This window comes from Drosophila biarmipes, chromosome 3L, assembly GCF_025231255.1.
Source record: "Drosophila biarmipes strain raj3 chromosome 3L, RU_DBia_V1.1, whole genome shotgun sequence".
Taxonomy (NCBI): Eukaryota; Metazoa; Arthropoda; class Insecta; order Diptera; family Drosophilidae; genus Drosophila; species Drosophila biarmipes.
Genome location: NC_066613.1, coordinates 5,331,250 through 5,353,018, shown reverse-complemented (window position 1 = coordinate 5,353,018; position 21,769 = coordinate 5,331,250). Strand labels below are relative to the sequence as shown.

The following is a 21,769-nucleotide window of genomic DNA, read 5'->3' as shown; positions in this document are numbered from 1 at the left end:
CCTCGCCCCCAAGGATGGGGCAATGTCCCGTCCGTCCGAGGGAATCATTTGATTCGATGAGAGTGCTTTTTGTTGTACTTTTCTTGGCTCTTTGATTTGGGTTCTGTGCATTGGGCGGGTCGCTCATTAAAGGGAAGGCAGTTGGTGGGAAAAGGGGCTTCTGGCCAAACAAAGGGCATAAACATTTAATTCTCACCAAAGCTATTGATGCGGTCGCAGGGCAGAGCGACGATGTCGAGCACCGTCCGATGGTCGGCTTGTCTGGGGATCCCATCCCTCTTCTCTCGCAGCCAGGGTCTCAAATCTCGAAAGCCAGTCCTAGTGCCAAATTGCAAATGCAACTTGTTAACCTTGAAAACCGGGCGGACGGATGGCCGGCGGACAGATAGTCAAGGAGCCTGATCCGCAGACCCCGCACAGTATGAGGCATTTAGTCAGACGTCGTCGTTGTTGTTGGAGGTGCTGTGCCTGTTGTTGTTGTTCTTGGTGATACCACTGATGCCGCTGTTGTTGTCCGTCTGCCGATCAGTCGTTTGTCTAGCTGCAGCCCCCCGCTTATGTCCAGCTACACCTAAAGAAATAACTGTTTAAATGTTTATTTTATACAATAGGTGGGGGCTAGGTGGGGGGATTTAAGCCTAAAAAATATACATACGAGTATATATTTAGGACAATTTACCTAGACAAATAACCTAGAGATGGTGAGCAACATCGTTAACTTACCTTTTTTATTAAACTGCCGAGAAACTTGTAGTCTGCATCTCTTTAATCTTTGTAAAAATGTTTATTTTTAAGACCTAAAAACCGAACTGAAGGCTTGTGTGTTCAGTATTGTTTTAACTCTCCTTCTTTTTATGGTAACTAAGAAGAGTGCATGTAACGCAAGATTAATTTTATATCACATTCCCATATGATTTAAGTACCATATATAAAACATGAAATTGGACCTTACCCTACATAACCAGAGAAATTCTGAGAACTGTGCGCCGAAGACTTTAACAATGTTTTTAACATTTTAAAATGTTTAAAATTTAAAGCAGAGAGGTGTTAGAGCTGACATTTCTGCCCTCGTTTTTGTCAGTGCTCTTCGCATATTGAATAATGCGTTTATGGCCAGATGAATGACACTTCATACATGCGTCCCCGGAGCTGCAACTTGCAAGTGGGCACAAACGACTGGCAACGGAGGCCAGGAGGGTAAGGATGCCCGTCTGCCTCCTGGAGGTGCATATTTCATGCGTAAACTTTGGCTCGGGCGGGCATCCGCCACTATTCGTCATTTGTGCCGGGCCATGTCAGAGCTGTGTTTGAAAGAAATTCGTTTAAATTGTCAATTGTCTGGGGTCCTACGGCTGCAACTGCTCCTGCTCCCTGGCCAGGAACTGGTTTCCAGCCACTCCTAATGAGGCGCATCAGCGGAAAAAATCGGGAGTAGGATGCGGGGAGCGAAACGAGGAGGCCCGAACCCTTTTAGCATTCATCCGTGATGGCTGGTGGCCCCCACAGTGGCCCTGGATCCCAGGGCCTCGGTGCGTTTGCATTTAGCTGGCCAGCACATTAAAGTCGAGTCAACTTACCCACATTCGAGCGGCATGTTTAGTGCCCTGCCAGTGCTTCCAATACCCAAAGCTACTGCCTGGAATCCATCCCATCCCATCGCACTCCCACCGGAGCGGCCACTTCCATTTTGATTTGGTTTGAGATTCGGATGCGGAGCGGATCCTGCCTACTGGGTGTTGCAATGTCATTCCCCGCATTTTATACACTCGCCGCACTTTACAGCACGGCCATAAATAAACTTGTATCTTTAAGATAGAAATAGTCGTAAAAAATCAGCAAATGACCCCGAATCCCTCGGTCGCCTGGAACCCCCCACGTCTAAGCCGCGTGAGAGCTTTTAGCCAACTCCAGACGAACTAGAACCGATCAAGGGAACCATCAAATGGAAAAGACCCGGTCGGCCATTTGGAGCATCTGCAGAACATGTGTAAGTTCCATATTAAATTTTATATTTAGCGCACGACTTTGTGCGCTTTATTTTCCCTTTTAGAATTTTGCATACAATGATACCGCAATGAAGATCCCTGTGGGATGATTTGAAGATAGCAGGAACGAGTTCGTGATTGAAGCGAACAATCGCGGTCATTAGGAAATTGGCATTTGCCACTGCCGACACATTTTAGGGAGCTAACCCATTCACAGAGCCGAATGACTCGGCGGGCCTTAGAATGATGAATTTTGATCATAACCCTCTTAAATCATTCTCCCTGCCCATATAGAAAGCCTTTTAAAATCCAAATTGCTCGGTTTCCCTCTCCGTACTGTTAATTTAAATACATTATTCATAAGAATGCTATTATCGCTCTTAACAAGCTCCCAACTGCCACAAGTGGCTGCTGGCCTTTCTTCAAGCATAAATCATAATTATATTCAGCGATTTACATCTCCCCCCCTTCGGGTATTATAAACACATCTCTTGGGAGGATGAAACATCTCAATGAACCTGCAGTTCTGAGCTACGTGGGCGCTCTTTAATTCACCTTCCAACGCTGCTGGAACACTTTGACCCAATTCATTCCAATTCAATTGAAACATTTCTGAAGCGTTTAAAGACCAACCATAAAAGGCCGTTGAAATGGGTTTTTGTCGGGGAGAACTTGAGTTGGTAGTCGGTTCATGGCAGATCATTAAAAATAATTAAGAAGTTTGTACTTGGTGCGATCTGGAAATTCTCGCTTTGCTCATTGCTAAGTCGGGTATGGGGATTTGGAGATAATAGCCTGGGATAGGTAACGTGGAGACCATTCACACTTCTTCCCTACACTGATATTTTAGACAACAAAACTGAATATTCCTCATCAAAATCGCCCAATATATGTTAGAGTATCCCCGCTTCGGTACTCCGACCACTAATTAATGTTCTTTGGGTTCTCTTCTTGTTTTCATTACTTGGACCCTGGTTATTTAATCAATGGGGGCTCAGTTGCGTGTAGTCCACATAAAAGGGAAGACACTCCAGCGAGCGCTCAACTCGAGGCTCAGCCCCACCGACTCCAGATTGGTACATTGATCTTGGCCCATTACGAAATAGTGGAAAGAACCGTTAAGATCCGCGGATAGCGAACGAAATCAATGACCCAAAACATTTTTGGGTTGCCCACATTCTGTTGTTTTGATTACGTCAAATGGGATGCCAGCTGCTCCAATATGAGGTTGCGAGCTGGGCGGCTTTCGATCGATAACTATGCAATGCATTAACATTTCCCGATCCCAGGGCAGGGGATCCGAAAGAGCCACAGCCACCGCCAGAGCCAGAGCCAGAGTCCGAGTCGGAGTCAGCCACAGGAACGAGACAAAATGTCAACGGGAGAGTCTTGTTGCCCGACCTGGCGTCTCACCAGACAACATGCAAATAGCAAATAGCGCATAGCGCATGGCAAGATGCCAGAGCCCAGTCCGCGACCAAGTCGGGGCTGAATCTGCAGCCCAAGGGGCCCATGTGGCCATGCAATTTAGTCAAAGGCCCTAACGGCATTTGAGCCAAATGCGTTTACGTTTACGCATCCGCTATAAACTCGTATGCCGGGTTCTGTGCCACAGCCGCTTGCCGGTTCTCTAAGCCGGGACCTCGGAGCAGTGCTGTCGTTTCGGCCGCTTAAGTGCTAGATCTTGAAAAGGAAAAGGGGAGTCATTCAAAAAATCCAAACGCTAACATTCGGGTATCTTAAAGTCTTTAAAAGAAGGAAGTAATACACTTCCTTTTTATGTGAGATCATTCTAGCTTTTAATGCTTTTTGATTATTATTGGTTGATTAAAGTATTTATTGTTATTTTTAACTTTGATTTGAAGGGTTTGAACAAATTGTTTGCTGTCCTCCGAAACGCAGTATTTATTTTAATTTCCAAAAAAAATAAACATGGCTGCCGTACTTTGTGGCGATTACCATTGCCATTCCTGTTATGGTTTATAAATAAAAAATATAGCAAATGTTTGCGTGAGCTTCTTTATTTTATTCTTTCTATTTTTTTATACTTTACTACTTTTTCTAGCTTTTGCTACTGGGCCTTAAGCTAGGAGGGTCTTCGAGGAGGATTTTGAGGAATTAACTTCACATTTACTATTATAATTTATAAATAACCGCAGAAATTCGGCTTAAACCTTTTAATTTTCCTAGATGTATTTGTTATATTTGGACTTTAAGATCCCTCAACACTGGCTCGGAAAAGGTGTTGGCAGCGAACCCAGAACCAGTTGGGAGAGATATACTTATGCTTTAAGCAGGAGCATGCGACAAAACTGTGGCTCTGGGTTCGGTGCCTGGGCGGCGGATCCACTTCCTTCGAGCTGGGTACTGTTAATTGGACCCGGGCTGCGGCTGCGGCTGCCCCTCCCCCTCAGGGGCGTCGGAGTTTGGCAGTGCGTGGCGCACTTAAACGAGGTTAACTGTACTGCGAAGGCATCGCTCGTCTCTGGGCCGCCGCGCAAATTTAATTTCAACTTACGTCAACGCCAGCGCTCCAGGGCCCGAGATCGGAGTTCCAGATCCAAGATCCGAGCGGTCAATGCACGCATTACCAGTTACCACTTCCCCACCGCCGGCTTATCGGGCGGCGATCGCTGGGCCCGGCACTTTAGCTCCCAGCTCCGAGGTCCAACTCCCAACTCCCCCTTTGAGTCTTCTGGAAAAAGGCCATCAAATCAGCAACGTGATGCTGCCCTTGGGCCCTCGCTCCGCACTCTCTCTACAAAGCGGTCGTAACATTTGCACCACAATAATAGCTGTAATACCCACCGCCGCCCAGCCCCATTCATTCAAGGATAATGTTACGGTTAATGGCGCGGCCGGCGAGTAATTTAATTTACTCGTACACTCGCCACATGCCCCCAACAAACGAACCACGCGAATTATTATGGCCAAAAATCGCGACTAGACGGCCGCGCAGACGGTGTGCAGATGGAGTTGCAGATGGAGCCGCAGATGGAGCCGCAGATGCAGATACAGATGAAGCCGGAGCTGGCGCTGGAGGTGGAAAAGGGGATGGGGATGGGGATCCCTCATACCGCGGCCATCGGCGATCGTCAGTCGGCCAGACTTTGGAGATGAGACAGTGAGGGCTGGCAGTCGGCCAAGTTGGACCGAACAAATTACTGGGCTCTATTGCTATAATTTTCTCTGAAACTTTGTAAGCGATGGAATCTAAGGGAAATTCGGGACTTCAGAAAGTTAATAGGATCGAAGATATAATACTGATTGACTTTGTTACGGTTTCTGCGCCTAATAAAGGGTTTTATCTTCCCGAAGCAGCAATATGAGTTCGTGGTAACAGTTGTTTCCAGCGTGTTTGTCACATCTTAGCAAATATACAATTGTACTACTGATATTAGCCCTTCAAACAGAGAATTAAACCGAGATATACAACGTAAGGATACATTTAGGTAGCTACTTGTTTTACTCAACTGAATCGTACTTTTTGTTCTTTTCTTGTAATAAGTCCTAATTATTTACATTTTCCACCAAATCTTTTTATTTTCAGATTGCTCATCCGTCTTTCATCACCTGGAACTGCATTTTCAGATTTTGCCAAGTCCATCTCAAGCCCATTTCGTTCGCTCGCCCGCAGCCGCATTAGATGGCGATCGTGCTCGCTGGCTGATACCCATTATGCCATAAAGCGTTACCAAATCGCCATTAGCACGTCGGGAGGTACGCCCCGCGAGGCGTAGCAAGGGATGGAAATAGTAATGGGATTTGCAGGACTGGCGGAATGTAGGTGTAGGTAGCGGACACCGACAATGGATTGATCAAATAAATTGCAACGATGGACATACCGATAACGATCGGTAATGGTAATGATAGTGTCGATGTCGAAGACGATGGGCCTGGACGAGAGCAATGTGGATGGGCTGTGGATGGGCCAGTGATGAAATTGTTGGCTTCGATTTTGGCTAATTGCAGGAGTCCATTTGAAATGCCTACTTAGGGCTAATTGGTCCCCTCGGAAGCGCCGCCAAGAAATGTACAAACATTTCACGCTGTGCCTGTCATGGATGTTGTAATTGATGCTGCCGCCTCCAGGCTCCAGGTTCCAGGTTCTCGGCTCCAGATTCCCGGTTTCTGGCTCCTGCAACATTGTGTGCCATGTCAGGAGATGTCAACCCTCCAGTGTCGGCGACGGACCACGATGTTCGAGTCCACAAGACCACGACTATGGCTATGAGTCCCCGACTATGACGATGACGATGACGACGAGGACGGCGAATCTAACGACTTTGATTGACTTGTGATTTGAAGGCGCGCCTAATTGAAGCGAGGCGGCTGCAGAAGAAAGAAGAAGATTCTGGGACTGGACCCACTGGACTGCGGTCTGCGAGTGCACTGCGCGAAAAAGGGTGACAAATCCAATTTGACCCTACATCCAATTGAATTATGAGTTTTTAGTATTGACATTATTTTTAAGATTTTTGAACGATAAATCTCATTATTTACTGCAGTGTGCCGAAAACTACAAATTTTAAAGTACTAACCAATAATATCTCCCTTGTTATTTGTCATATTTAGATAAATGATTTCTATACCAATACCAATTTTTGAAAGCTAAAGGATATGGATTCAGTCAGACTTGTCAGATTTCATTAAGTGTTCTTATTTCTTATCAGTGTTTCTAGGCGGTTCGATCTAGCCATGCCCGTCTCTCAGTTGGGGAAATCATTTTTGTAATTTCGAAAAGATCAGATGACTATGTTATATAGCTGCCATATGAACAATCGGGTAATTTATGGAAAAATAAGTATTTCTTCATTATTATAGCCGTTAATCGTAGAGTAAAAGGATATGCTGCATTCGATTCCACCATAAAAAGGCTTGCCATGTAAGTCTGTCCTTCTGCCTGTCTCTCCGAACGAGCTCTGATATCTCGGAAACTAAATAAGCTAGAGAGTTAAGATTTGGCATGCAGATTCTTGAGGTTCTGTGGCAGCGCAAGTTTTTTTTCAGAAGAGGGCCCTTTCCCACTCTAACGCCCACACGACTTCCCAATTCCAACCTAGTGCTCACGTTTTTAAGGAATTTGCAAGAGTGAAAATGGAATTTGATTTAGACTATCAATATCTATCTTCATGCCAAAAATGGTCGAAATATAACCCATTAGAAAGTTATAAGCAAGTCATGAAATCACCGCTAGGTGGCGCCGTTGCTGGTGTATCGCTTCGCCGCATACCTTCATCGAACTATTATTTTATAGCTTGTATTTTTAAATTCATAATAATTGCAGTAGTTAATAGTTATTGCCGGAGAATTTGATTAAAAACATTTGACGGGCATCCCTTTGCAGCGAACTATGATGGCAATAACATTTATCTCAGTGCCCTCAGCTAGACAACAGCCCCTTGTGTTGACTGCTCTGGTAAAATGTTCGTGAGAAATGTCATTAATACGAACGATGTGACTGCCTGGAGAGGTGGACGTGAATGTGGCCGGCCATCCCCTTGACCACCCTCGGCCTCTCCATCCGCTCCGCATTGTTGCACTTAATTAATGTGAGGATGAAGAGGCTCCTTACGCCCTCCCTGCTCCGAGCAGCCCGCATCCTCTTGGCGAACACGCCCTGGGCATGCACTCGAAGTGCTCAGTAGTCCCTGGACCGGACCAAAGCCAGTGCCACGCCATATATGGGGTCAAATCGTCAGAGGCAGAGGCGTCGCCGCGTCTTGCGGTGGGAATGGCTCCACGGAGCACTTAGAGCCGGCGATAATGGTCGAACGTTTATCTATTCCAAAGAGCCATTCTGGACGAGCTGCACCCAATCCAATCGCAATCTGAAAGGCGTTAACAAATTATTTGAAACATGTAGCGCCGCGTTGGCATCCAATAATCCTGCCCGCACTTAGATCCCAGCCGTAACAATCCCCCTCCTCCGGGCCGCTCGTTGTGCCGGCAGGCGTTAATAGGCATTGCGATGCCAATAACTTGCAATTATACTTAATTGTAATCGTCATTGCTGATGTTCCCGTGCGGCAATTGAGAGTTGTTATTCTGTTTTGTGTTTCTTTTATTGAGACTGGCTTGTTCACCGCGTGTGTGCTTGTGAGGCTGGGCCACTGCTATATGTACAACGTTTCGTGTTTGCTTAAGCGGTCGTTTTACTTGGCTAGACAAATGTTTATTAAGCCTATTACTTACTGGAGTAAGTGTGTTCGCAGGGGCACAACATCTGTATACATTGGCTGACAAACGCTGCTGGGCATAAGGTGGATTCAAACCTCCTTCCGCTTTCGAGCGCATTTTACACATCTAAATTGAATGCTTTTCGCGCTCTTTTTGCCTGCATATCTTATGCACATGATCTGCCCCTGCGTCCTCGAGTTTTTCAAAAGCAGAGCTGCTCAAGTAACTTTACAATTTTTAAGTACAATTTACTTTTAAATCACAAGCCAAAAGTAGCCTTACTTTTACCTTTTAACACGTCTAAGCACACGGTAGCTTTGTGTAGGAATCCGGGCCAGCAGACTGCTTTTGAAGACTTAAGCGATTAAATCGTGCTACAGAGAGTGTAAAATGTAACCAGTGTAGATGGTTGATATCGCTAAACTAGGACTGCCCACTGCAGTTCGACGTCGTGGGGATTCCCCATCCCCCGACCGAAAGGAATATATTAAAATTCGCGCGCAGGTCGAGTCTGATCCTTAACTTCTAGGTCGATGTGTGTGTTCTTCGTGTCGCAAAACTTAGATGCAAAGAGCTTAGCAATTATGACAAAAATATTACACTACTTGAAGTGATCGCGGAATATCAATTCGCTTATTGCTGCTCCTTGGGAGCCGTAGCTTAATGCTAAGAAAAATACTCAGTTCCAGTGTTCTCGATGCTCGGTACTCCTCACTCCGTCGCATACTCAGTACAGGATGCCGGGATGGACGGCCCCGCTGCGCTGGAAGTACACATTCGGGTTGCTGCTCAACGTGGGCTCCAGCGTCGTGTAGAGATTCGTTTCGTCGGGTCGTATAAACATGCCTAGAAAGGAGGTCGGCTATAGTGTGTATCGGGTTTCGGGAGGCTCTTATGGACAGATTTTATGAAGGTTCCCTAATGTTGCCTGTGTGCAGGGATGGAAAATCACAAGTAATATATCCCAATATTGTGAAAACTTGGTGATAGGGTAATGTTTGTTTTTTTAAGATCTCATTAAATGTCTATATCTTATTTTTCCTTATTTCTTGGCAGTTAAGCGATTCAAATAACTGGCTTGAATATATTCTGGCATAAAGAATCACGTACATTTAATTACTTTCTTTGAAATTTTCTTTTCAGTCGATATCAAATTAATTATTTGAAAATAATATGAATGAGTAAAGCTATTTGAAAACTTTTGTGTTTGTATTTCTACCAATAAGCTTATTAAAGAATACTATGTTAAGTAAGCAATACATTTTGTGTGACTCTACCTTCGAAACCGTCTGACACAAAACGATAAAGAGTATTTGTTCACCCCTTTGGTAGCCTTCCCTGCAGACAAACGCCATATCCCTAGGGGATTGTTAGCAATCGGTGGGTATTACCTGGCGCATAGCGCAGCGTTTTGGCCAATTGCGCTGCTTGTGTCATGGAGGTTAGCGAGTTGCCCAACTGTTTGAGGGTCAACGGCGTGAGCGTGGGCGGTGCGGCTTGCTGCGGTGGCGGTGGTTGCGGTGGCAGTGGTGGTGGAGGTGCGGGAGGATAATAGCAGAACGGGTGCGGACTCAGGTGTGCTGGAAAATAGTGATACATACGCGTATAGCTCGGCGGTGCGGCGGTGACCAAAGCAACCCGATCTGTCGGCGGATTGCAGGGATTGGCGGTGCGGTGGTGCGGTGGTGGAGAGTGGGTGCGAGTGTGGTTGGAAGTCCCAGTGCCCAGATCCCAGAGCCGTGTGTAAAGTAACCAAACCATTAACAAAACCAGTCGTGACCCACGCACGCGTATCGGTAATATTACGTATGGGATAAACACATATGTACAGTAATTATTGGTTTTTGACAATAAATGTAAATTCAATTAAGTTTCGAAAAGGTAAAGGTACCGGAAACAAAACCGAAAGAGTCAACCAGTAATGAAAAAGGTTCCGAATGATTGATGAACGTAATAGTAATGAGAAAATTACAGAAACAGCACGAATGGATTATGAAATGTCATATGCAAGAGTGTGTGGAGGCGTGTTGAGAATTTTTTGATTAAGTTTGACAAAATGTGAGGGTGTTGACGGAGTGGAGTTCGATTAGGAGGAGATATGTGTTTTCGTTGCAGTGACGAAGATGATATTTGGTTTGGAGTTCGTTGTTGGTGTTGTGGATGAATGTCGTGTTGGTTGGCGGTGGTTTTTGATGATATATGAATGCATGACATGACAAATAAAAAGTAAACAAACAAAGTAAGTAAGTATATATGTATTTATAGTTTTCATGTGCTTAGAGTGCAACCAAGGAATAGCCATAAGCTCGTCGATAAATCACTAAATGTGTCACAACTTCTGCCCATGGCCAGCCATAATTGGCCTGACCCAGAGCCCGAGCCAAGCCACAGATGTTCCCAATTCGTGGAAGTTACCTTGCCATATTTCACACTTTTGCCGGCCAATTCATGGCGGACCTAATGATGTCAAACGATTTCATGTCAATGGGTTAACGCTGCACCCTCGGGCCATAGAGAAAGTCTCAGTGGCGTGCATTTATTTTTGTTTTTACGAGTATTGGGCAAAAACCCCAAGCTATTTAAATCGGAATCTTAATGGGTTTGTGTTGGACTTCCAAACAGTTTTTGCTCTCGTTTATTTCCTTTACCGGGCTGTGACCTTTATTAGCGTTAAGGGTTAGTAAAACCTATGTGGAGAAATTCACAGGGGTCTGGCCTCAAAAGTTTTTTATGGCAGTTGCAGTAGCATTACGCGTGGCCTGTGCAATTTTTCGCTCTCTTCTGACTCAATAATAATAACCAAACCAGTTCAAGTTTATGCACACTTTTTGTTTCGCCTCCGACTCCACGAAATCCAGTTTCCCTTTTAGATAAGAACCAGCCCTAATTGTTCGGCTATTTATAACTTTCGTACACTTGTCATAATTAGCAGCCAGTTGCCTGGCCAACACTTTGGGCAAAGCCTCATTTCCAGAGCCCTGGACCCCTGGTCAAAATTCAGTTAAGACAGGCAAAGCCTAACAAATGTGAGCCAAATCAACCGGCGGCAGCTGGGGTAATAACTTACGATTATTATTATATTTTCAACAGCTCTGTGGGCCAACCGAACGAAACGGGCGAGGTAAACTGTGTTAATGACATGGAAACTGACAAAAAGACCAGGAGAACGCGGCGAAGAGAGGCTGGAAAATCGGGGATCTGAACTCTTGACGGCGTTAAGCGCAGCAGTTACACACATGCCAACCTCTTTTCCCGTGGCACTTTCCTGGGTTTCTAATTAACTTAGAACAAATACTGCAATTAAGCCCGCTTGTTTTTCTGCGACTGCCGTTCTGCTTCCCCAGCCTCGAATGTGGAATTATGTGTCAGAAAATGAAAATACATGTGTGTGCCAGAGCCCGGGACTGTATCTGTGTCCGTACCTGTATCTCCAGATATATCTGTATCTGCGGTGGGCAGGCTTTTGCATTTCGCGCTGAAAAGAAACTAGTTTCCAACGGCAGCCGCCAGCTGAAGCGGCAAATTTGGCTTAATTCCGATTTGCCCGAGACCAGCTAGAAAATCTTTCTCTCCGATTTGCGCCGTCTGTCAGCTCATTCGGCCATTATGAATTATGTGCGCCAGCATTAAATATGCTACTTTAGCTCACAGCCGACAGGCAACTAAACGAAACGAGACGAAATGTAACGAAAAACGCTAATTAAGTGCAAATATGTATGGCCAGTCCCGGGATTGGCGTCCGTGTGCCTGTCCCGCACCGCCCTGGTATTGGTGGACTTTGTATCTATGTGTGGGGCGGCCAAGGGCCTGAAAACGTTCTATTTGGCTAGAGATGGCAGGAGTACGTGACCCTGAATTTTGATTGTCATAATAAAGGAAGTGTAGAAAACGACCCTGTCACAAACAACGCTAGGAATCCCAATCCTAGGTGTGGTGTTGTAAGTGTATGAGTTCAAAAATACACTTCAAAATTAGTTGTAAATTTTTACTGTATCTTTGCATCGTCTTAGTCTAGATTCTGGACTACAGAAAACCAATCAATATTGAACAGTACTATATTAGATGTTGAATATTCATTTTACTTCTTATCTGAACACCTTCTTGTGTTTCATTTAATACCCCAAGGGAACTAAAATTTATAATGAGCCTAAACTTGTGTTTTAGAAACGTAAAAAGCCGAGATTCTAGCCATACCAAAATAATTGTTTCTCATATTTTATCTAGCCGAAGGTATGACTTGCCATCCCATTAGAAATATGTGCCCGAAGCATGTTTTCCCGGCTACCGCAGAGATTCTTTTTATGAATTATTCCCCATCTAAACTGAGGCGATTTATTCCGTCTCCATTATTTCCTCACTTTTAATTCCTCTTTCCGTGTGCTCGACTCGGCTGTTTTTACTTTTCCTCACTTGCATTTAATTATTTCTGCCTCTTTCACCGGCCGGGAAAATTCATTAAAATTGCCCATCTCTAGAGAGGAGACAGAGCCACGTTTTGCATTTTGCATTTGCAGTATGCAGTTGCAGTTGCAGTTTCAGTTTGTCGGCTTGCCCCCGCCCCAAGTGGATGTGCTCCTGCTTCCTTACTCTAAGCCCAGTATCTTCTATCTGGCTGGCAACAAGTTAAAGTTAAACCAACTGCCGCACGTTGACTGATTGCTACGTGCAGATTGTCATTGTTCGCCTTTGTTGTAGGCTCGCTGGCCTCTTGCGCTGTTGTTCTTGCCGCAGTTGGGCTTGCTTTTGTTGCCTTTGCAGCTTGCTGCTTGCTGTTGTTGGTTGCTACATACTTTGCAGACTTGAGTAATTTCTTCGCCGAGCGCTGGCTTTTTGCTTTTTAGCTTTTTCCTCATTGGCTTCGGCGTTGACTCTTTCCCTCTGCCTCTGGCTGCAGCGCCAAAGGTTGTTGCTTCGCCTTGGCCGTTGTCTGGGTCTTCGAGAGTGAGTTGCCAGATGTTGTGATATCACGAAGCAGCATTATAACTAATTGGCCACGTTCGTTCTAAGCCATCCCCATCGAATGCCCCATCCCCCTATCTCCTGGCCAGAGTTCGTTGTCATGAACTGCGCTGCGGAGGTTTTCCCTCCCATTTAGAGGCGGAAGAGAAGCCTTTTTCACATGGCTGCAACAGGCCGCAATTTGCATATTTTGGTTAAGGGCGTATGACCTTCGAATTGGTACAATTCAATTTAAATTTCAGCGCAAAGTTTCGCTTGGAGAACAATATTCGCAATATTCAATAACAAACCTGATAAACCTCTAACATTATGTGCAAAACTAAAATGCTACTGTGTTTGAAAGCCAATCTGCAATATAAATTATCCAAAGGAATTCTATTTTGATCAATTACACACCACAAAATAAAGTTTGGAGAAGACACATGTATCAATACTCTGTATTACCCATTTAAAAGTCTTCTCTGGACTGATTTACTTTAAAGCTCTATATTCAGAAGGCTTAAAATAAATTGTTCTTTGGAAACTGAACTATATCGCACCTTTCCTTTGTGCTTCCCAGTTTGCGTCCCTGGGCGGCAACCGCACCCTGGCGAAGATACCGTAAGACCGAGGCGATCTCTGGCCAATTTAGCGTAATAATTTCAGCATGTGCAGTTGGCACACGGCTCATTGGCTCCCTCGGCTTCCTCGGCTCTCTACCCCCGATCGGTGGGCCTGAACCGCTTTGAGCCGGGCCAAAAGCTGGTACCAAGACCTGAGTTGGCTTTTCCGCTTTCGGTTTCATTGCCGCAATTCGGAACTGGTTATCGATTACGTTGCTGGCCGGCTGCTGGCACTTCTAGGCAAAACTAAATATCATCGCTCCTCAGCATCTAGCTCGGCAGCCCGGCAGCCCGGCAGCCCGGCTCTTCGGGCTACGGCTCTGGTTGCAAACCGCTATAATTTTGTGGTAATATACAGTGACGCTCGTTTCAAGCACGTGCTGGCAGCATTTACCCAACTCATATATTAAGTCCCATACACAGGCGCTGCCGCGACTGCACGCTGAAGTTGGATGCGATACTCAACAACACGTACTTCACAGATTTGTACATTACGCCATCGTCATCATCATGATCATCATCTTGCCCATCATCGTTGTCAAGTTTTCTGCTCCGCGACGCTTGGGCCTGTTCTGTTCTTTTGTTTTTGTTCTTTGGTTTTTCAATTTCAAGTTCGTTGCCTCAGTCTTAGGTCTGCTGGTAGTGGTCTCAGAACAATTGAGGCTAATCGAATCTTTTTTATGTCATATTTTCGACAGCTGATGCTGGTCGAACCGTTTCAATGGGTGCCCCAAGGCAACGTTGGGTTCTAAACAAAGCCAGGCTAACAGAAATCATTTGATTGAAATTGTTGTTTGATGTTCTTTTCAGATTGCTTTGAAACGGAACCATTTAAACCCAAATGTTTGTGCTATCTGAAAGACTAACTTCAAGCGAACAGTAGAAAAGCGTTTTCTATAACAGTACATGCTTTTAATTTTTTATTTTTGTGGATATTGCTTCTTAAATTTCTAATATTCAACAAGCAAAATCCTACTAAAAAACACAAAACTAAGGCAACAAACTTGTTAATTAAGTCTTAAGTTTAATTATTAATGTGCTTTAATGTCATTTATTTATATACCTCATATGAAGACTATGGCAACTTACTTTGTTTTGTTTTCACAGGCAGAAACATAATACTTTCCAATTATGAATGTGCGCAGAAAATAGATCCTATAAGGGAATCGTAATCATGGCCAAAACTTATTCATTTCTGATAACGTAAATGAGCTTTCTTTGAGCTAAGCCCCTGGCCAACTGGTTTATGACAATGAAGCAACCTTTTGGAAGTATCATCAATAACACGCGAAACCTCGGCTCGAGCTAAGCTTCAGGTCCTCAAGTGTGCAGAAAATAGAAAAAGCAGATACAAAGGCCATCTCTGGACTGTTCACAGTTAAATGACTGTGCGGCCTCCCTGGGCTCTTTATTGACAAATCCCCACCGATCGATAAACATGCAAGACAAATAGACAAAAACTTCCGCACGGGTCTCGGGAGTGTAGCGACAAGCTTTAACCTTCCAAGGTCTGCTCGGATCTGCTTGGATCTGCCCGGCTCCACGGGCATGAATGATTGATTTTATGTATGTGGCTGCCTGGCATAAAGTCACTCAATAAAATTACAAAAAAATGCGACGTCGCCGGAGAACAAAGACCGCTGGCAGATGCCCCGATTGATGGGCCCGTCTTACTGACCAACTGGCCAAGTGGCGGCACTGCCAAGTCGAAGATGGGACACTCTGCTGGCCGATAAGGTCATTGGATCGTCTCGGGAGGCATCTGCACAGATGCACAGGTTCCAGTTGCAGTTTACCCACCGAGCAGTGGGCCCCAGGGGTTAGGGTATAATGATAACATCACGCAGCGGCAACGGAAGTATGTACGAGTATCTATTTTTGTGGCTCCGCCTGTCATCGCGCCGCTCGTTGTCGACAGCTGCCCGAAGCGCTTACAACAATGCGACTTCAATTAAAGCAGCCCGGGCAACCTTGAACTCTCGTTCAATCAGCGGCAACGGGTTGCTCCGGGCTCCACGACGTCCTTTCTGCCACATGCAGCAAACCCAGGCCTCACTCAAAAAAAATTATGTTCCGTCAACTAACTTAGGTGTTCCACTGGAAATAAGGTATATTCAAAACAAAAATTCCTTTTATGTGTTATTTACTCCGCTAGAAACTAGTAATGAGCCAAAGTAGTTTCATCGTCTGCAATGTAAACAAGTCTTAAACTTGGACCCAAAAAGTTTTAAATTGATTGTGAAACTATAAAACTAAAATTAAATTCTTTTTTTTTTTTGTAAAAAAACAAATTATTCAGACAAATAATCACTTAGTTAGTTCGGTCTCCAATTTCATTTAAAAATATCTCTTTCATAAATACAGCACAGAAAATTTGTTATTTCCTTCTAGGTCAACAAATGACTGAGGCAACGAACTTTTTTGTTTAAAAAAGGCAACCTAATAGGAAGTTTATGGTAAACTTTTGATTTCTCATTATGCGAATGTATTTTTTTTATCTAAGTCGTATTTTTCCAACTGGTTGTTGATTTTTATTTGAAAATTGTCTAAATTTCTTTGCGTGCAAGAGAGACCCAAGCTGGAGCTGTCAATCTGCGTTCGCTCCTCGCCTTCGACTTTGACTTCATGGCGGCAATCATCGACAGCGGTTGGCCTCTGACGCGCCCTTTCCCCCGGTCCACTGATCCGCCCCTGTCCTGCCCTTGCCCTGGAATCTCTTAGCCCGGTTCATTCCTTTGCGTCAACGCCGTTAGCTGTCGTTTAGTTTATTGTTGCAAATTGCCCAGTGAATTATGTGCCGAACTGCTTACTGCCAACGACCACACACACATGTGCCATTGAGTGTGTATACTTGAAGGCTTGGCAAGAAATTTGATATTATGGATTTATTGGAAATATCTTTCGTTTCTCCCTGCGGTTTCGGTTAACTGATTGCTAATTTGGAGCACATAAATTTATGATTTATTGTCAATCATTTCTAAAGGACTGCGAGAATTTTACAAGGTCTCTAGGTTTGTACAAGAGTTTTCAAAGCAAGGCAAGACTAATTTTCCTTTCTATAGAAATTTCTATTTTAAGCAATTAGCTAAGCAATAGTCTACTACCTTCTTAAATATTTGTATTTTAATCCAATCGGCCGTGAGTTACACATGATGGAGAACCTTAGCAATTGATTGCTTCTTACTTCAGAGGCAAGACATCCGATAATTTGCCTCTCCTTAAGCTGTCAACTCCGAAGCCAAATCAAGTTCGTTGCCCGAGTCATTTGCTCTTCAATCAGCCAGCGCAATGGCACGAAAAAAAGGGAAAAACTTTTGATTTTTCCCTTGCCTCATCGCCTTATGTAAATTTTCTGCTGCTGCCCACATGCAGCTCCAGTTTCTTTCTTTCTGTGCCCTTAATCAAGCCGGAACCCTTGCTGTCGCTGCCTTGGCTCACTTCACTCAGCCTGGCTCACTACGGAGTCGGAGTCGAAGAGTTTGCGAGACAGCTACACAACCCACACACATGTTTCTGGATCGGATCCGATTGGATCGGGTTTGGCTATGGGCTGAAGTATGGCCTGGGCTTGGGAATGGGTATGGGTATGGGTCTGGGTCTGGGCCGGGTACGATAATGGCAGCGATTGCAGCACTCGGTGATGTTTGCTCCTTTTGCTTGTTAAGCTCTGTGCCTACTTTGATTTCGCTGACTCCGTGTGTCTCCAGACATTTGTCTCTTGCTCTTAAGGTTTCTGCCTGCTGCCTAGTTTTCCTTCGTCGTTGATTTCTGTTACCCCTCAAATGCACTTTCAATTGCAGACAGTTTGACGTATATATGTGTAGCCGGGCCAGAGCACTATATCTCTCATTTATCTATCTATGTACGAACCTACCTATATTTCGTCTGTCCCTGGCTGCCTCACTTGCTGGCTTTCTTCAGCCGCGCTCTGAGTCGGAGTCGCATTCGGAATTGGAAGTGGAATTGGAATAGAAATCGGAATCTGAGGCTCAGTCTGAGCCCAGGCTGCCCACAGGCACTTGGGCTTGTGGGCCGTAGCTCCAACTCCAGATTCGGCTCCAGCTTCACCCTAAGTTCCACCTCGGCTTTTGTCCTGCCCGAGCTTGCCTCCTTGGACTTGGAGCTGCCTTTGGAGTCGTCGTCAAGTAGCTGCCATGTAAAACGCTTCCTACTTTGGCCTACCAGGGCATTGTTATAATTTGGTAAGCTCTTGCAGGTCTTACAGACTACCAAACCTATCGGGAAGCTGTGTTTTGGTACAGATATTACTGGCAACGTAGGATTAAAGATACTAATATTTCGTTTTTCAGTTTTAGTACTTTTTCATGGTATGCGAAGACTTTCCTTCGCCTGAAATTGCCATAATTAGTTTCCCCGATTGGCTCACGCTTTTTGCAGAGCACTTCTGCTTCGTTTTCCGCCTGAATTACCCCGAGTTTTCCTGTCCCATTTCCATTTGAAATGCTTTTCGCTGACTGTAATCGTACGTTGGTGAAGTATTTACTTTAATTAAATTACGTAAAGTGTTACATGGCTTGGGCACGCACATTTGAGTGCCCCCACTGGGAGCCCTTCCTTCTCCGAGTTTCCCCTATCTTTCCAGTTTGCCACACACATAAGCCACTCCGCTTATGCTTTCATTAGAAAGCTGAAATAGTTTAAAGCCTTTTATGGCTTGTTTTTGCTTAGAAAGAAGAAAAACAAAAACTAACAGCCAAGAAATACAAATTCCATAAATATTGTTTCTTGTCAGGCAGTTCATAAATTGCCGAAAATTGCAAAGTCAGCTTATATTGTTGGCTTTGTGAGACTTGGCTGCGTCTCGTTTCACTTGCTCTTTGACAATGTGCCGGGCGAATTTCGTTGGAGGACAGGTCGCGACCACTTCCAGACCGCCTGACAATGACATTTAACACCGACCAATGGACAGATGTGAAATTTCGAATGATGTGTTGATGGCTTTATTTGCATCGCCAGAAATGATTTAAGCCGCAGCTGCGAAAATCTAATCAAATACCTAACCCACGAACCTGGACGTTCTCACCACGAAATGAAAACGAAAGCTGAAAGACCGATGGACGGATCGCTGGATGTGTGCTCTTTTACACTTGGCTTACACGACGACTGCGGCGTTGGGAAAATTAATATGCCAAACAATTACACGGCCCGGCAAAACAATTTTAAGCCCAGTTAATGCCGTCGCACAGTGGTCCGCAGCTACGAGAATTCGCCGCGAAAAATTGCCTACAATTGCCAGGGGTCGAGAAATGAAAGCGCACAAATTTGCATACAAGCATATGAAGCGGAGCAAAAGGAAAATTGCCGTACATACTAATTGGAAAAGAAATGCGCAAGCAATGAAAAGAAAATAATGACAGGGCGCGGTTCGGAAAAATGTGTAATTATTTATTTGACACTGCCAATGAAACCTCAAGCAAAAGTCATGCAGCAGAGCAAATGATTTGAAGCCATCTGTATATCACTAATGACTTAATAAAATAATTCACAATTTATAACGGAAAGAAAAACTTTCCAGGGCCTAATTTGGGACCATATGACTTGTTATACTTTGCCACTCCGTTCAAACTGAAAACAAAAGTCCTGAGGTCTAAGTACTTTAGGAGATATTCTCCCCTAGAAAGTCCATAAAGTGAACTAGATTTCTCAGTATCAATTCGAACCACTGTACCTTGGCTACCGTCGCTCAAGCTCGCAGTCTTTGAAAGTTAAGACTTTTGCTTTTCTTCCCCCCGACTTTGTTGCTGCTTTTAGAAAGAGCGAACGAATGGATAAACAAAAGTTCAAGAGGTTGCCAGCCCCGCCCCCTCTGCGCACATGAGGCAAGAAAAGAAAGTTATTACAAAATAACAGAGGCTGACAGCTGACAAGGGCAGGAGGAATGGATCCGCACCAGGTTGAGTGGGGTCCGATGGCTCCCGGCAGAAGTTGTGACAAATTCGGCTGTGGAGTAGGTACATGGAGGAGCGGCACTTACCACCTCCGTTGTTAGCACTGGAGCAGTGCTTGGAGCTGAGTCCCTGGCCCGTGTTGGAGGCCGAGTTGGGCAGTCCGCAGCCACTCATCACGCCGTACTTGATGGGCTTGAAGTGGAAGAACGAGGGCGAGTAGCCGGATCCGGCGCGGCTCAGTGAGCTGAACTGCTCCTCGCGGTCCTCCACGTAGAGGCCCTCCTTGCCCATGGCCGCCAGCTGCCGTCCCTTGGGCATAAACATCACCAGGAAGACGGTGGCGGAGGTGGCTACCAGGCCGAAGGCCACGCAGGCGTCCTTGTGCCGCTCCGCCACGGCCAGTCCGCACAGCATCCATCCCAGCCAGATGGGGATGGCTCCTCCGATGGCCAGCCCGATGTAGGTGGCCTCACGGTAGTTGTCCCGGATCCCCCGCGACTTAATGGCCAGCACGGCGATGAAGACGATCAGGAAGACGATGTAGATCAGCGAGAAGAGTAGCTCCGAGAACTGGGTCTTGCAAAGCGGAATCAGCACGGTACTGACCGCCGCTATTCGGGTGTAGATCTCCGGAGTCCCGTCCAGCGTGGTGTAGGACGTGGGGTAGAACAGCGCCGAGTAGTTGGTCTGCGAGGCCACGGTGGTGCTGAGGAAGCCACTGCCCATGACGGGCACACTGGTGGTGTACACCTCCGGCGGCTGGGTGAGCAGCCACTGACCCCCGATGGCCACCTGGATGAGCAGCGCGAAGAGGAGTAGCAGGCCCTGGTAGGGCGCCGGCAAGTAGACGCCTCCGTTCAGGCTGATCAGGAAGACGCACTTGACCAGCAGGGCGGCGAAGACCAGGGCGTAGGACACGCCCACCCCGAAGCGGATTGCTCCGCAGCTGAGCAGCGTGGGCTGGGCCGTGATAACGGCCCCCAAGCTGGCGCAGGCGAACAGGCCGAGGAGCAGCATTTGGCCCAGGAAGAGGTGCCTCCGCGAGGGCGATGTCCGCCAGGCCTTGAAGAGCACAAAAATCTCAAAGGCGGCCATCATGAGCATCGTGAGGGTGGCCAGGACCAGCACCGGCACCACCCACGGCTCCTTGCGCAGTCCTGCGAAGGGCAGGTGGGTGGACACTATGCTGGGCGGGGTGCTGTTGGTGTGGCCCCCTGGAGGCGCCCGGCCAGTGGTGCCGGCTGCCCGCGCCTTAGCCCCCAAACTTCGCCGAGGCGTGGCTGACGTGGTGGTGGAAGTGGTGCTGCTGGAGCTGCTGGCGGACAGCGTGGGCACCACAAAGAATTCCGTGGACATTTCCAGACGGGCGGCACTCGATACATTTCCGCCCGGAAAGTTGAGATCCAATTGTTTGGCAGGGCGCTGGGAATGGGGGGCTGCCGGAGTCGTGGTGGTGCTGGTGGTGGTGGTGGTGGTACTTGTTGTGGAGGTGGAAATGGTGGCATTCCGGCTGCTCGGCTTGAGCACCTGGTAGGCGTTGCGGTCGGTCTCCTGGCTGGTCACCAGGCGCACCCGCCGCCAAATGTTGTTGCCATTCACGCTGAGGCTGCGCGACGCCGGCGTCGTGGCGATCAGCTGCAGGACCAGCAGCAGGATGAGCAGCAGGTGGCGTCTGCCGGCCATTGGATGCGGTGACCCTTCGTTGCCCAGAACCTTGCCCGATCAGATGCGGCACATCTCTCGCGCACTCGCACAAACCCTCACACGCGATCGCGATCGTTCGTCTCGCAATTCTTCAGTCCTCGCTGGCTCTCGTCCCTCAATTCTTCGGTCTATTTCTTCTCGTTTTCGATTCTCGCGCGTCGACGTCCGCTCGCTCCGATCGACCAACTGCAACTGACTGGCGGCTCTGCAAGTCGGGCTTTGGCCGGGCTTTGTCGTTTGAGACCTGTTTGACGGCGGCCCCGTCGAACTAACACTTGTTCGAGTTCGAAGCGAGCTGCGTTTGCTTGCCAGGCTAACGCACTGCGATAGCGGTAATATGTATGTGGTAAGGAAGCGGACCGAAGGGTATTTTTACATTTTAATTATTTATTTATATTTCGAAATTGGCCGGCTTCTGTTCGAACTGCAC

The 21,769-nt window shown here is 46.3% G+C and overlaps 1 protein-coding gene across 3 annotated transcripts; it reads right to left on the bottom strand.

Moving 5' to 3' along the window:
• Positions 1–8,038: 8,038 nt before the first annotated feature.
• LOC108030883 (uncharacterized) lies at positions 8,039–21,520 on the bottom strand. 3 transcript variants are annotated; one of them, XM_017104041.3, is made up of 3 exons: positions 19,722–21,520; positions 9,557–9,808; positions 8,039–9,011 (listed from the first exon to the last, which is right to left on the bottom strand). In XM_017104041.3, the coding sequence occupies exons 1-3, from the start codon at positions 21,316–21,318 to the stop codon at positions 8,893–8,895; spliced, it is 1,968 nt and encodes a 655-aa protein (XP_016959530.1). In that variant the 5' UTR covers positions 21,319–21,520; the 3' UTR covers positions 8,039–8,892. The 3 variants fall into 3 exon arrangements, with proteins under 3 accessions (XP_016959530.1, XP_016959531.1, XP_016959532.1); XM_017104042.3 differs by having other exon boundaries at positions 9,557–9,745; XM_017104043.3 differs by lacking the exon at positions 9,557–9,808.
• Positions 21,521–21,769: the final 249 nt, after the last annotated feature.

Coding starts and splice junctions, on each gene's coding strand:
- LOC108030883 (XM_017104041.3), bottom strand. CDS start 21,318: ATGGCCGGCAGACGCCACCTGCTGCTCATCCTGCTGCTGGTCCTGCAG. Junction 9,809..19,721: donor CAGTGCTAACAACGGAGGTG/GTAAGTGCCGCT, acceptor ATCCGCCGACAG/ATCGGGTTGCTTTGGTCACC. Junction 9,012..9,556: donor AACGCTGCGCTATGCGCCAG/GTAATACCCACC, acceptor CCTCCTTTCTAG/GCATGTTTATACGACCCGAC.